Source organism: Lynx rufus, unplaced genomic scaffold, assembly GCF_022079265.1.
Source record: "Lynx rufus isolate CCGP_SWC_20201006 ecotype Redwood Valley unplaced genomic scaffold, mLynRuf1.p SCAF_7, whole genome shotgun sequence".
Taxonomy (NCBI): Eukaryota; Metazoa; Chordata; class Mammalia; order Carnivora; family Felidae; genus Lynx; species Lynx rufus.
Window position 1 is genome coordinate 123,082,959 of NW_025814889.1, and position 14,389 is coordinate 123,097,347.

Consider the following 14,389-nt stretch of genomic DNA (forward strand, 5'->3'; position numbering starts at 1 on the left):
GCTTGGGAAGCAGACATACCTGTCCCTCTCTCCTTTCCCATTTCTATGAAGGAAGGACAGTGAAAAGAAAACAACAGAGTCCAGTTTAGAAAAAATTTTTTTTAACTTTATTCATTTTGAGAGAGACAGAGAGAGAGAGCAGGGGAGGGGCAGAAAGAGAGGGAGACACAGAATCCGAAGCAGGCTCCAGGCTCTGAGCTGTCAGCACAGAGCCCGACGCAGGGCTTGAACTCACAAACCGTGAGATCATGACCTGAGTTCAAATCAGAGGTTTAAGCAACTGAGCCACCCAGGTGCCCCTGTGTGAGAATTTTAAATAAGTTTGTTGCGAGGTGCCTGGGTGGCTCAATCAGTTGAACGTCTGACTCTTGATTTTGGCTCAGATCCCACAACTCTGGGATCAAGCCTGCTTAAGATTTTCTCTCTCTCTCTCTCTCTCTGCCGCTCTCCTCCACTTGCACACTTTCTCTCTCAAACAAACAAACAAACAAACAAGCAAACAAAGTAAATTGGTTAGAGAAAGACACACAGAGAAGGTTAAAAGATCAAAAGGTCAAAGGGTCAAAAAGGTCAAAAAGACTTGAAGGAGTTGAGCAAGTGAAGGATGCAGGTGTTGGGAGAATAAAGTGAACAAGGGATTCCCCCAGGTTAGAAGATTTCTGGAATGATTTGTTGGGGCCCTTCTGCGGCTACTATGTACACAGAAGAGTTCAGTACCTGGACTTGGTGGCTACATTCAAGCAAGGATCCAGTGGCAGAGTTTCTGCAGGGGTCAGCATATCCACACAATTAGCTGTGAAATGGGGTCCCACTAAGGAACCTCTCCAAAACGGAGAGTGAAAGGGACAAAGGTGGGGAGACTCCGTCTGCTGCACACTGTTGTTATAAGCATTGGAATCCACTCTTCTGGCCAACCCCTCACAGATCAGTGGCACCAGACAAATCAGGAGGCCCCAAGAGCCGCTGACCCACCTTAGTCACCACCTCACCTCACTTTCTCCTTGGCATCATTAAAACTCTCAGCCACGTAATAGAGGGGCTGGAACTCCGTGACAGTGTACTCCTGGACGGCTGTCTTCTCCAGCTCCAGGGGGAGGAGCTTCGGCTCGCCCGACAAGCAGTACTGTGGGCCCCGAGTGGAAAATTTTCACGGTTAAATCAGGGTCAGGCTGTCTGTATACCTTCTGTCATCTCGCCCTGATTCCTTCCACATCGCAGCCCAAATGCAGTGAACTGAGTTATTTTGCATATAGAAGATCCTACCCTTCAAAGCCCATCTAAAATCTGCAGTCAAGGTAGAAAGGAGGAATTCACACTAGCCATTTTCATGTGAGATGATCAGTAGAGGATATGAGAGCCAACCACATTTTTTGGCATGTATTTCCATACATCTGTGTGCACAATTCAGCCTTGGGATCGGGAGGCCCCTCTGTCCTGGAGACCCGTGTACTTGCAGTTCAAGTTTACATCTAATACCCAAAGTCATGAACAAATCATAGCTGCTAAGGTACCAATCACTTGAGGATACAAGAGGAGCGCCTTAATCATGTGCCCTGAAGAAATCATGTATCCACAGGAGAACTGCAGAGAAGTGTTTGACAGCCATCCAGGTCAATACGTAGCTGGAGAGTCTGAAATACTATGGACCACTTCTCATCAGAGCTCCAGCCTGTCTGGGTATCAGACACAGTGTAGATACTATAAAGGTATATACTGCCTTCTCTACTATATGCATTTATTTATTCCAAAATGTTTATTGGATGCCTTCTGTGTGGATGGCAGTGTACAAGATGGATAAAGATCCTGGACCTCCTGGGGTTTACATACCAATGTAAACACAGGTGTTAAGGTACCAATCACTTGAGGATTAACCCCTGGGTTGAATCTCAAAATGGATATAAGTGGAGTCTTACCTGTAATTCACCAAAGGATGACAGGAGCCCAGCACCATACGCCTTTATGGAGTCTCCTTGTTTGCAGAGGCCAAACTCCACAGTAAACCAATAAATCTGGAATGGAAAGTCAAGTTCAGAGCACACCCCAAGGAGGGGAAAAGCAGCAAATGCCCCAGGGCTAAAGACAGGACTTCCCAGGTGGGAGTTTGTGCATGTCTCTTCTCTGAATCACCATGACCTGGGGTCGCTTCTCTGTGTCCTATGTCCCACCCTATCCAGTCACTGGCTGAATCAAGAGTTGGCTGAATGCAAGATGTGTTGGGAAGCAGTGAGGGAGTACTGAGGAAGCCCAAAGAAGATACCCCCAACAGTAAGTCTATTGGACAGGAACTCCTCAACCTCTTTCGCTTTCTTCTCTGTGGCATGACTACAGTGAGATGTTCCCTTTAGTTGGTCAGACTTGCCAACAATCCCATCAGCCATGGGAGGTAGGAGATCAGTAGTGATAAAATCATTGAGGGGGTATCCCATCATTGTGCTAAAACTTGGGGGGTCGGTTTCTGATGTACTGCCAACCACTGCACCTATCCTCTCCAAATAGCCAAGCCCAACATGTCCTAGATGCCTGGCCTGGGAAAGATGGTCCTGGAATTCTGGCATAACCCTACTGACCAGGGCCAAGAGGAACCCAGGTCCCAGTTAGCTGCTGGAGACAGTCATGGTCTTGGAGAATTAAGGATGGGTTACTAGTTAAGTCGGTTTATTACCCTAGAGAATAAACTACTAAACTGATATAGCTTAATGATAAATTTGCATTCATTCGTGTTCTAATATCTTTACAAAGCTTTCTTTTTCACCTTCCAGGCTGAGAAAATTATAAGAAATGTGACTCAGAGGCTGGGGAGGGATGTACTCAAGTTGGAAAGAAGTCTGTAGGAAGAAAACCCCCTGCTGTACAGAGTCATGGATTCCATGCTTCAATGGATGAGTGTTATCACATTCACTGGAGAGGGAGAAGTGCTTGACAAGAAGAGGAAAGCCCACCCCCACTTCCACCTCCTATCTAATAAAGGAAAGATCCTCACGCTGGCTCCAGTGCAAAGGTAGAGAGTAAATATTTCCTCTTCAAAGCCATGAATCCAAGCTATTTCTCCCCACACACACTTTATGCCCAAAGGTTCTCAAGTGCTGTCATTACAGCCTATTTGTGTTTAAGATTCTTTGTTTAAAATCACATGTAAATATTTGCATGCTGCTGATTTCAAAATCAAACCACTAAGGAAAAATCAAAATGTGAAATTTCATTTGTGTTCATGTAAGTCAGCACATTCTGATATTTCCCCCAATTGGCGTGGCTTTCAGGCGAGGATCAAAGCTTTGAAGATCTGAGGGCTATAGTCTAAAGCACTCCCACTACCTGCCAGGGAGAGAGGGGACTTACCGTGGCCAGTTTCTCAATGTACTCATCAGGCGCACCCAGAGAGGCGAGGCCAATTTCCTGTAATTATAGAGAAACAGAGTCACTGGCATGGCTGGGGTCTGCCTATCTTCAACCTTCACCCTCAGCTCCAACCTCGTACTTGACCACAGGAAGGTGACGGCTGACAACATGCCTTCACAACGGCTCAGATAGACCCTGATTATTCTTTCAAGTCTTCCCTAGCCACACATCATACAATCACAGATCTCAAGAGAAGGGAAACCTTACTTCATTACTTGGTCCTTTGTACTTACTTTAAAAATAAGAAAACTGAGGCACAGAGAAGGGAGGTGATCTACTCAAATTCACACAGTAAGTTGTGTATGAAGCTTCATTCCTTGATTCCAGCTCAGTGATTATCCCCCCATAGCTCAAGTGGAACATGCATGGAATACAAGAGGAGTGTCTTAATCATGTACCCTGAAGATACCACAGGAGAACTGCAGAGAAGTGCTTGACAGCCACCCAGGTCAATACATAGCTGGAGAGTCTGAAATACTATGGACCACTTCTCATCAGAGCTCCAGCCTGTCTTGTATCAGACAGTGTAGATACTATAAAGGTACATGCTGCCTTCTCTACTATATGCATTTATTTATTCCAAAATGTTTATTGAATGCCTTCTGTGTGGATGGCAGTGTACAAGATCAATAAAGATCCTGGACCTCCTGGTGTTTACATTGAAGTGGAAAGTAAGTCCTCCTTTTAGATCCAAAAAGAATGTGCTCAGGGAACTTTCAAAATGACACCCTGCCTTGGGACTATCCAGGCATAGGTTGGAGCATGTGACACTGATGGCCCAGTAGCATCCATCTATCAACTCAAGTAATTGTTCACTCCTCTGGGAATGGCATATGGAGGATTGTCACTTAGCCTCTGGGCAGAATAGCTTCTGGTAGTGAGAATAAAAAGTTCCTATGTTCTAAGGAAGAAACTGATTTTTCTTTGGCCATAAGAACAAAACCCAGTTTTAAATGGCCATAAGAACAAAACCCAGTTTTAAAGCTGTCCAAAGCAATCAATGACAACTTGACAGCAGGAACGATTTTTCTGAAGGTCAGCTGGTCAACAATAGCCTCAATCCAATGGTGACACTTGTGAGTTAAAGTTTAGCTAATCCTCAAACACTTCCATTTACAAAAGTCCAACAATCTCTGAACACCACAGCTCCCAAAACCCCACATAAAAGCAATAGTTTTCTTTGTTTAGAGAGATTGTGTCTTACAAGTGCAGTTCTCCCTTACCTAGCAGGCAGTTAATTCAGCTTTTTTGTTTGTTTGTTTGTTTCAGGTATTAAGTGATCGCCTCTTCAATCCACAATAGAAATATTTATTTCTTCCAGCTGAGGGAAAACTTATGAAATTTACACACAATCCCAATACACACAAACCCATAATTCACATTTGCTGCAGTATGTGATCTCGAGTTTATCTTTATTCCAGTTGATCTTTATTCTTCCCTGTGAGGAAGAAGATTGGCAGGCAAAGCTTTGTATTGGTTCACATTTGTGGAGACTGAGGCACACAGGTCACATGGCTGGTTAGAGTCAGGGTGGGACATGTGGGTGCATCACTCAATTCTCCCCAACCGCAGTTTATCCTCTCAGTGCCCTGAAGCTATTACTAGGATCCTGTCACTCATCTAGAAAGCTCACTACAGTGATAGGTGAATCAAGGCCTAGACTACAGCTTTGATTATAATGGCAAGACATTTGGCACTTTAGTTAGTTAGTTAGTTAGTTAGTTAGTTTTGCCAACTATGAGTTGGGCTACTAGCATTGGATTCTTAGCAAATATTATCTTATCTAATTAAAGCACATACAAAAATGGCTGCCTAGAAGCGACAAGTCCCTAAAGAGGAGGGGAAAGGTACCAGGAGAACTTGGAAGAAGGTAAGGTTACTTCTCTGTGAGGATCAGGCAAGATTTCATGGACAAAAAGACCCTTAAGTTAAACCTGGTAGGATGAATGAGATTAGCAAATTCAACAGCACATATATAATTCCAAGGATGAGGGATTTATCAACCCCATGCTGGGGTCCCTGAAAGGGTATTTAGCCATCTCCATGAGACCATATGCCCATCTCTAGTGGGATCACAGAACTGTGTCTGCTTTCCACCCTTGCAGAGGACACAAGGACCCCTCCATATGTTCAATTCATTGAGCAATCCAGATCTCATTCTATAATTAAAAGGCCAAAAAGATTCACTCCTCACCTGGGAAAACTGGGCAAAGCTGCGATCTGAAAACAAGGGCACATGTCCCAGCAGCTCATGGCAGATGTCACTGAAAGATACAAAGGACAGAGCTTGGAAGTGAGGAAGGTTATAAGTCAAGCCAGATGCATTCTTTCTACATGAGAAATAGGCAGGTAGAAAAGAGGTAAGCCATTCAGGTTTATGACCTCACTCCCAAGCATTAGTGGCATGCAAAGCTTGGGATCAAATGAGGCAAGATACAAGAGAAAAGGAAGAAGGGAAAAGAAAAGTAAGGAGCAAATCAGGGAACAAACGCCAGAGGGCCTTAGATATATCCTCAGTGGGGTGCAGAACAGAAGAGCCAATATTCCCATGGACCTCCTCCCATACACCTGAGTGAGCTGTAGGTCACAAACACTTCCCATCCCAAGTCTTCATCTTGGTAGTGACATCATGGGCAAATGCAATGTGTTCAGTTATTCCCCATGAGAAATAAAAGTTAAATTTAAAAAATAGTGCTGTTCTTTGCTTATTTATTCAAGAGAGGGGCAAAAGTCATTCAGAGAAGAAAATTTACATTTATTTAACACTTAATGTGCCAGGCCCATTAGAAATAGGTCTTTTCTGATTTGTAGTTATAAACTTTGTGGACAGGCAAAAAATATTTTGGGTGTCCTATTAAAAAAAATTTTTTTTTACTTCATTTTTGAGAGAGACAGAGACAGAGACAGAGCATGAGCAGAGCAGGGGAGGGGCAAAGAGAAAAGGAGGCACAGAATCCAAAGCAGGGTCCAGGCTCCGAGCTGTCAGCACAGAGCCCAACACGGGGCTCGAACCCACCAACTGTGAGATCATGCCCTGAGCCAAAGTCAGACACTAAACTGACTGAGCCACCCAGGCGCCCCAGGTGTCCTACTTTTTGTATAAATTGCATAAGTTCTATTTGATTTGATTAAGAAGATGGCTAACTGTCAAAGTAAGGTCATTCTCGACCTCCATACAAACACACCTAGACACAGAAAGATCAGAATCATCCAGATGTGTATTTCGGAGGCGCTGAGATCACCTGGCCACCACTTGCTCCTGTTCACATTTGGAGCTTCATACCTCTGATTCCTACACTCCCTTTGGAGGTTGACTGTGACCTCTTATTCCCACAGCCAGAGAAGATCTGAATACGTGGTTCATAAGATGCCCAAATATCCAATCAGTAAGGTCTATCTGGACAGAGAAAATCCCCAGAAGAGATGAATCTCTCTCTTTGTACTACCATCAAACAATCCAGAAAACTAGTCCTGTGGATCAGCCCACGATGAACCCAAACCTGAGTCCTGGAGCAGGGATCAATGGCACTCACGGTGGCTGGATACTGGTAGCAGGAGGAGAATACTCACGGTTCAGGCGTGTACATGGGCTTGGACCCATGTCTGATGTATTGAGTGCAGTGGAAGACTCGGAAGGCCAGGCCACCCAAGAAATCCCGAGAGGAAAGCAGGCCAGCCACGGGTCGGAGGCGGAATCCAGTGCAAGCTGGGAACCAAAAGAGAAAGAAAACTCAATGCCCATCGCGGCAGAGGCAGAGGAGCCTGAAAAGCTTTAGGCGAGGGAGCAGTAGACCCAACTGTCTAGGAGAATAGATGCCGATGCCAAGTAGACTTGGCTTCACAGCTCTGTCCCTACGCTTTGTAGCTGGGCAATTTGCATCAAGTAACTTCATTTCTCTGAGCCTCATTTCCTCATCTGCAAAATGTAGATAGATGTTTACTAGCTTTATTCCAAGAATCAAACGAGCTAGTAAATATAAAGTCCTTAGCACATTGGAGACATTTAATAAATTTAGCTTTCATTCTTGTTTATTAGGATGAAACACTTATTCCCTATTTCTCATGTCTCTAGAGTTGAAAGGGACTTTTCACTCCACTTCCAGAAGGGAAAAGGATGAAAGGAATACTTCGAGCTTCTTTACTGCCCTTCACACATACACTCCCCAAAGAGCAAGGACTTGTCTGATTGGAGCATTTGGGAAGAGAAAACGAATGTTCTCCGTGTGACCTCTTTGGTCCTTTCTCACCTGTCTGCTCACAGAGGTGCACATTCTGGTCTGCTCTTGGCCATGCAATGGAATATACACTTGACCATGAATTGGTAGATAAGTTTACATAATTCAGAGGTGAAATATTAGGAAGTCCATTTTGTTTGTACATCCACACCACATTCTCTAAGTAGCTTTTATCAGTAATAAAGTTGACATTTTGATCCTCTCTCTGGTTCCAATTATCTGTCTCCCAATTTGTTTCAAACTTGGAAGGAGAATAATAATCAGTGATGATGGTGATGATGATGATGATGATGATGATGACGATGATGATGGTAATGATAGCTAGCACCATATACTACCTGCCATACTGTTCTAAGCACTTTATATCTACTAACTAATCCTCCTAATAACCCTACGAGGTAGATACTTGTATTATTCCCACTTTACAGATGGGAAAGCTGAGACACAGAGAAGTTTAATTTCTTGTCCAAGGTTACATCTACAGTCAGTCTGGCTCCAAAGTCTGTTCTCTGAATGACTTCTCTGTAACTCCCCAGCTGCTAGTGTTACCACTTTATTATCTCACTATTGGTCATGGCAAAATGGATATTTAGCCACAGCATGCCTTTAGGACCTGCTGTCCATCTGCCTATGTTCTTGGACCTGCAGGCTGAAATTCACTCTGCTTGGCCTCTCATTTCCCTCTTCAACGGGCAAGTAGAGACCCTCTAGATAGAAGGGACCCAAAGCTCATCTAGCTCATCCCTAGTCTATCCCAGCTGCCACTTCCTTCCCTGCCACATAATTTCCCTGGCTCCTTGCCCCAGAGCCGGCCATACCATTTCCACACAGCTCAGAGCCATAGAAACTTCTTCATTTCTGTAAACCTGTGGTCTGTCCTCCTACTTTCTCTCATTCTACCTGCCACATACTAGGTGTTTAGTATGTGTTAGCTGGTGGGTCTTATCTTGGTTTTGCCAAATTAATGTCTCCAGGCAGAAAGGAAAATACCTCATTTGGAAATGATGTGCAGAGGCCAGGCATCCCAATAATGTTTTCCCCCCAAGAGTTACTCAGATTCCAATTCAGCCCAAATTCACTGAGCACCCCCTGTATATGTAGCACCACGCTGGGTGTTTTCACTTACTACGTCTTTTTTCATTCCCACAATTTCCCTACGAGACGGTCTCTATTTGACAGGTGAGCAAACTGAGGCAGGTTCACCCAACTAGATGGAGTCAAAGCAAGATTCCTACTAGTCAGAGGCATGGACTTAGAGCTCAGGGCTCTTGGTACTGCCGCAAATAACACATTTCGTACACAAAGCACACTGCAGCCATCTATAACCCAGCGGGAACTGCGAGGAGAACCCTGCCTGGGCACCTGGGACTTTGAGAATGGGAAAAAAAATGCTTTTCAGGGACAGGGATATGGCAAAACCCACACACGATGCCTTGTCTTGGATGAGAGTGGATTAACAGTGGAAGCTGGTGGTGAGGCAGAGCCCAGCAGTGAGATTTGTTTTTCCGACCATCAACCTGCCTGCATCACCACACATACCCTGGTACTAGCCGTGATTTACTTTCTTCCCTTTCCCTTCCCTCCTGCTCCCCCCACTTTTGTCCCTGAAGTAGACTTACTCTGCAGAAATTGAGAAACCTCTTCCAGCTGGGGAATGTTATCTTCGCGGAAGCCACAGTACTTTTCCAGAAGCGGGAAGATGTGATTGTGCTCATAGCAAGCATGAGTTTTATACAAGGACTTCAGGGTCCTGAACACCGTCCCCCAGGTTTTCTTTTCTTCCTCTGTGTATTCCACTCGAGGGATGGGCTGCCCACTGGAATATAGGCATGAAAGATTTGTCTCCAGAAAGGCAGGTGTAAAGCAGAGGAAGAAGGAGCATTAGCAGAGGGAGGGAGGTCCAGAATCTGTGAACCGTCACAGACTACAGGGGGTTTCATAAGTTATTCGAAAGAAGAAAGTTCCACTTCTTGATATAGGAAACATTCATGCAATTTGGCTAAGCCACGATACAAGCTCTCAACTCACCAACCGCACCAGAGATTTGTTCTCGCTTTGGAAAATCACTTGGCCTTTCTGCTCTTCTCTCTCTCCAGTTGTTTACCCAGAGTGGAAATTCACTTAACTGCAAGGGCCCAGCGGGTAACGTAAAGGGGCAAAGTAGTGGGTATGGACAGAGGAGGGTGGCAGCCAAGACAACTGAAAGGCACATCCTCTTTCTAAACAAAGGCATCCAAGTTCAAGTAAAGCAATATCGTGTTTTGCATTATGTCAACTAACGCAATTATATCTGCGGTCTAAAGTGGACTTAATATATGGACTGTGAGCCTGAGACCCTTGTTTAGTGGGCATGCACTTGCTAGATTTGATATTTCTTTTTTTTTTAATTTTTTTAAGGTTTTATTTATTTTTGAGAGAGACAGACAGAGCATGAGTGGAGGGGGGGCAGAGAGACAGACAGACAGACAGACAGAATCTGAAACAAGCTCCAGGCTCTGAGCTGTCAGCACAGAGTCCGACATGAGGCTCGAACTCATGAACCGTGAGATTATGAGCTGAGCCGAAGTTGGACGCTTAACAGACTGAGCCACTCAGGTGCCCCTAGATTTGATATTTCTGACCTTAGGTATTTAAACCCATGCCAGGTGTAAGATCTGCTTTTGTAGCATCTTCTGTTATGACATAACAGAGCTACAGGGAGCTGGTTAAAATACATATGTTGGACCCTGTCCCATAGATCCTGAATCTGTGGGGGAGGAGAAAGCCCAGGCATCTGGACTGCAATAAGCTTCCAGGGGATACACTATGGTTTGAGAGTCAGTAGTTCAAAAGGTCCTTTTGAAAAACATCTAAGAATGAGCTGTGTTCTCAAGAGTAAAAACACATGAAAATCAAACAGAGCCTGACTTTTAAAAATCTAGCGACTGTTCTTTGCACTACAGACCTGTTTCCTAACAGGGTACACAGTGTCTAGGACGAGGCAGAACTTTTCGCCTCATTCTCAGCCTGGATCATTCTCAGGCTGGATCATCCTCAGGCTCCAAACTAGGTTTCTCCTGCCCTTTCGAAGCTGTAGCTCATCCAAGGCCATTAAAGCAAAGTCAGTGTTATGTTCCACAGAAAGGTGGGCAGAGATTAGGGCAGATTTTTGCTGATGCATTGGAAGCAACACAAACTCAGAAGACCCTATAATGGCCAGCAGGGTTTGTGAAAAGAAAACATCAGGCAAGCCCCTGCCTGAGGATGCACCATTATTTCCGGGCTAAGTGCTGATGGAGGGAAAAAGCAGGCTTCGAACATGGACAGAGAAGGGTTCACTACTTGGCTCTACAAGTTCCTAGCTGAATAACTGCTCTGGCAATTTAGTAAACCTCTCTAAATCTAATCTGTGCCGCTGGTACATGGGCTGATAAGTAACTATTTGGGAGGTATAGAGGAGAATTAGGTGAAATACTATGTACAAAGTACCAAATATTGGTGCTGACAAATAATAATACCACTGGGTAATGGATAATTATCATAACTGAGTCTTATTTAAAAAGAAAGGTGATTTGCTATTTGGTAATACAATTTTAAGAGATAGTAACGGGGGCGCCTGGGTGGCTCGGTCGGTTAAGCGTCAGACTTCGGCTCAGGTCATGATCTCATGGTCCATGAGTTCGAGCCCCGCGTAGGGCTCTCTGCTGACAGCTCAGAGCCTGGAGCCTGTTTCGGATTCTGTGTCTCCCTCTCTCTCTGCCCCTCCCCTGTTCATGCTCTGTCTCTCTCTGTCTCAAAAATAAATAAACGCTAAAAAAAAAAAAATAAAAAAAAAGAGATAGTAACATCCTGGGTACCATGATGTCCCTTTGGTTAATAGTTACCTTTCCAGGGTGTGCCATGTCCCTTCCCCATTCTTCCAGTAAAGCAGCCTCCTCCCCTCCCAGCCTCAGGTTCAGGTGGGAGGAGACTCCACCACTCTTACCTGGGCATGTGACCAGGCCTGGCTATTTAGAGCATCTCATTTCCCTGGTCACAGACAGTGGCTGACAGACGGGCCCATGTTCTAATCAGAGCCAATGAGACTCACAGAGAAAACTTTTGTGGAACCTGTTGGAAGGAGATAGAACCTCTAATTGTGTTGAGGTGTCAGCCTGGTGGTGCTGGGCCCACCTCCAAGAGAGACGCCACCGATGGCCAGAGAGCAGGGCCAATGCAGAGGACTCCAGAGTCAGAGAGAGGGAGGGAGGGTGGGAGGGACAGAAGCGTGTGGCAACTTGAGCAAGTTATTGCCACTTTCTGAGCCATATATATATTCAACATAAGGACAGTCAAATCCATCTTGTAATATTGTAATAAGAATCAAATACGTCATCTCTGAAGTGCTGTCTGGATGTAGTAAACATTTCAGAATTTATTTTCTCTCTCTGTCTCATACGTACACACTAACTTCCATGGTTTACTTAGAAAGTAAACACAGCACATTTTATTCCATCTTCCACTTCCATCAAGAGACCTGAGGTTTCATAAGATCCTTGATCTTTGAAGAAATTGTCAATTATTCTCATCAAGTCATGGTCTCATTAAGTAAACTAAACTAAGACAATTTAGGTAGAGTGTCCATTTAGTTTGAACTAAGGAAGAGATATCTAGTTAGGCCAATTAGGATCCTTCTTCAAAAAAGTGTTTTAAGTAGACAACGTTGTTTCTGAATTATTTCACCAACCAAATACGGCATTCAAGATACTCCAGCACCTGGCATAGCCTTCCCTCTCCTTGGAGTCTTATTTTACACCAGATCTTCCCACATAGGTAATTATTACAAGACAAATAATTTGGTGCCTCAGAACTGCAACTGCCATTTTTCAGCGCCTCTTCAATCTGATGTTTTAAGACTTTCATTAAATGTTCTTGGGCAGGAGAGTCGGAGCACCACACGGCAGATGGGTGGAGAAGAGGTCGTTAGTTAGCAGTGGTGGGGGTTAGTTGCTTCTTTACTCTCCATAGGAATTGACTCTGGCCCCCAATATTCACATCTCAAAACAAAAGCCCTGTAAGCTAAACGGGCCACCCTCTCTCCTTCATTACTCCCATTCTCTTTGGCTGTAAACTCCAGCTCAATCTTTAATTCTCAGCCTAAACTTTACTTCCTGCTGACCTAGTTGCCCAATCTACATTCCAACTCCTAATTATACGGCCTCGGGACAGCCAAGTTTTAACTTTGGGAACACCTATCTCTTTTACTGTTACTTTTGTCACTGCCTTCCCCGTATTCCCCAGAGGGCATGGGCTCTGTGGGTCTTGCTCTTGGGGTGGGCCCTGGAACTTAGTAGATACATTCTGTCACGTGATCAATATCCTGTGGTTCCATGACTCATAACGCAGGAGCTTGGGCCTCATTCCCCATGCGGAAAGTGCCAGAGATCTGAACGTGGGGGCTATTGGTATGGAGGGTGGCAGAAACCAAGGAAGAGGGCCAAAGTTGAGTCTGAAAGACATTACAAGCTCTGGGGTGAGATGAACAGGCCAGGGAGAACTGGGAACAAACCTCAGAAAGGAGGGAGGGAAATCAGTAGAGAGTAGAATACATTTGATTCTCTTTATATGTGGTAGTTGTGCTACATAAGGTCACCATGAGCTCTGAGCTGAACTCTGAACGCAGAACCACTGGTCCAGAAGAAAATACAGGACTAGGGTCCCATGAGCTCTCATCACATTTTCATCAACTGATAACACCTAACTTCGTTTTGCGTGGGCTTTTGTATAAAAAAATCTTATTTAATATATACGGCTGATTCATTAACGTTGATCTCGACAGCACTATAACTCCTGCCTGAACAAAGCTTATCTAACACACGCATTTTCTCCATAAACACATTACAGCCTTCTCACACTTAGGAACCCTAGACGGCACTTCACCACTGTGCTGGGGGGAGGGGGGCATTTTAAACAGGAAAATGATCAACAAAAAAATGCAAAAATTCGGCAACCGGGTCTCTAAATAGACTTCAATAAGGATAGTTGTTTATGGTATAGAAGCTGAAATAAGAAGGCAGTGTCACCTTGTTCAGTCTGAGACCTCGTGCATCAGGCAACTCCAATCTTCCCCCACTCTGTGCATGTCTGGGAATGATTGCAAAAGTGCCACAAGAATTGAATTGGAGGTCTCAAATAAATGAAGCAAGTAATCCTCGAATAATGAAAATCCACTGTGCCAGATACTGAGCTAAGAGACCATTTCAAAGAAGAAAGGGATGGTAAACAGGGTCAAAAGTTTAAAAGAGAGGAGCTAAAATGAGTTCTGAAATAGGCTTTGAATTTGAGAACAAGTTCAGCCCTACTAGCCACATGACCTTGGCCACATCACTTAACCATCTGAGATTCATTTGTAAAAATGGGGAAATTGACTAGAAGGTCTCTAACGATTCTCAGAGAGCCAGGCATCCATGGATGGTTTTCAATAATCAATTTAACTTGCTTGATAAACATGGAGAATGGTGAGGCATTCAATCCATTCCAGGCTTCTCCATTAGGTTTCACATTTTTATTTATTTTTTTAAATGTTTACTTATGTTTGAGAGAGAGAAAGCGTGAGCAGGAGAGGGACAGACAGAGGGAGGTGGACGGAGAATCTGAAGCGGGCTCTGCGCTGACAGCAGACGGCCAGATGTGGTGCTTGAACTCACAAACTGTGAGATTATGACCTGAGCTGATGTCAGACATTTAACTGACTGAGCCACCCAGGTGCCCCAGGTTTAACATTTTTATGGAAAGAAGGT

At 44.4% G+C, this 14,389-nt stretch overlaps 1 protein-coding gene across 1 annotated transcript in view; it reads right to left on the bottom strand.

Annotated features, from left to right (window-relative positions):
- The window catches only part of PAH (phenylalanine hydroxylase), a 70,505-nt gene that overhangs the window by 5,560 nt on the left and 50,556 nt on the right, over positions 1-14,389 (bottom strand). Inside the window, exons 6-11 of the mRNA XM_047066810.1 lie at positions 9,251-9,447; positions 6,967-7,102; positions 5,591-5,660; positions 3,337-3,393; positions 1,914-2,009; positions 990-1,123 (exon numbers count right to left, since the gene is read on the bottom strand). Coding sequence (XP_046922766.1) covers positions 990-1,123; positions 1,914-2,009; positions 3,337-3,393; positions 5,591-5,660; positions 6,967-7,102; positions 9,251-9,447 — 690 coding nt within the window. The remainder of the gene's footprint in view (positions 1-989; positions 1,124-1,913; positions 2,010-3,336; positions 3,394-5,590; positions 5,661-6,966; positions 7,103-9,250; positions 9,448-14,389) is intronic.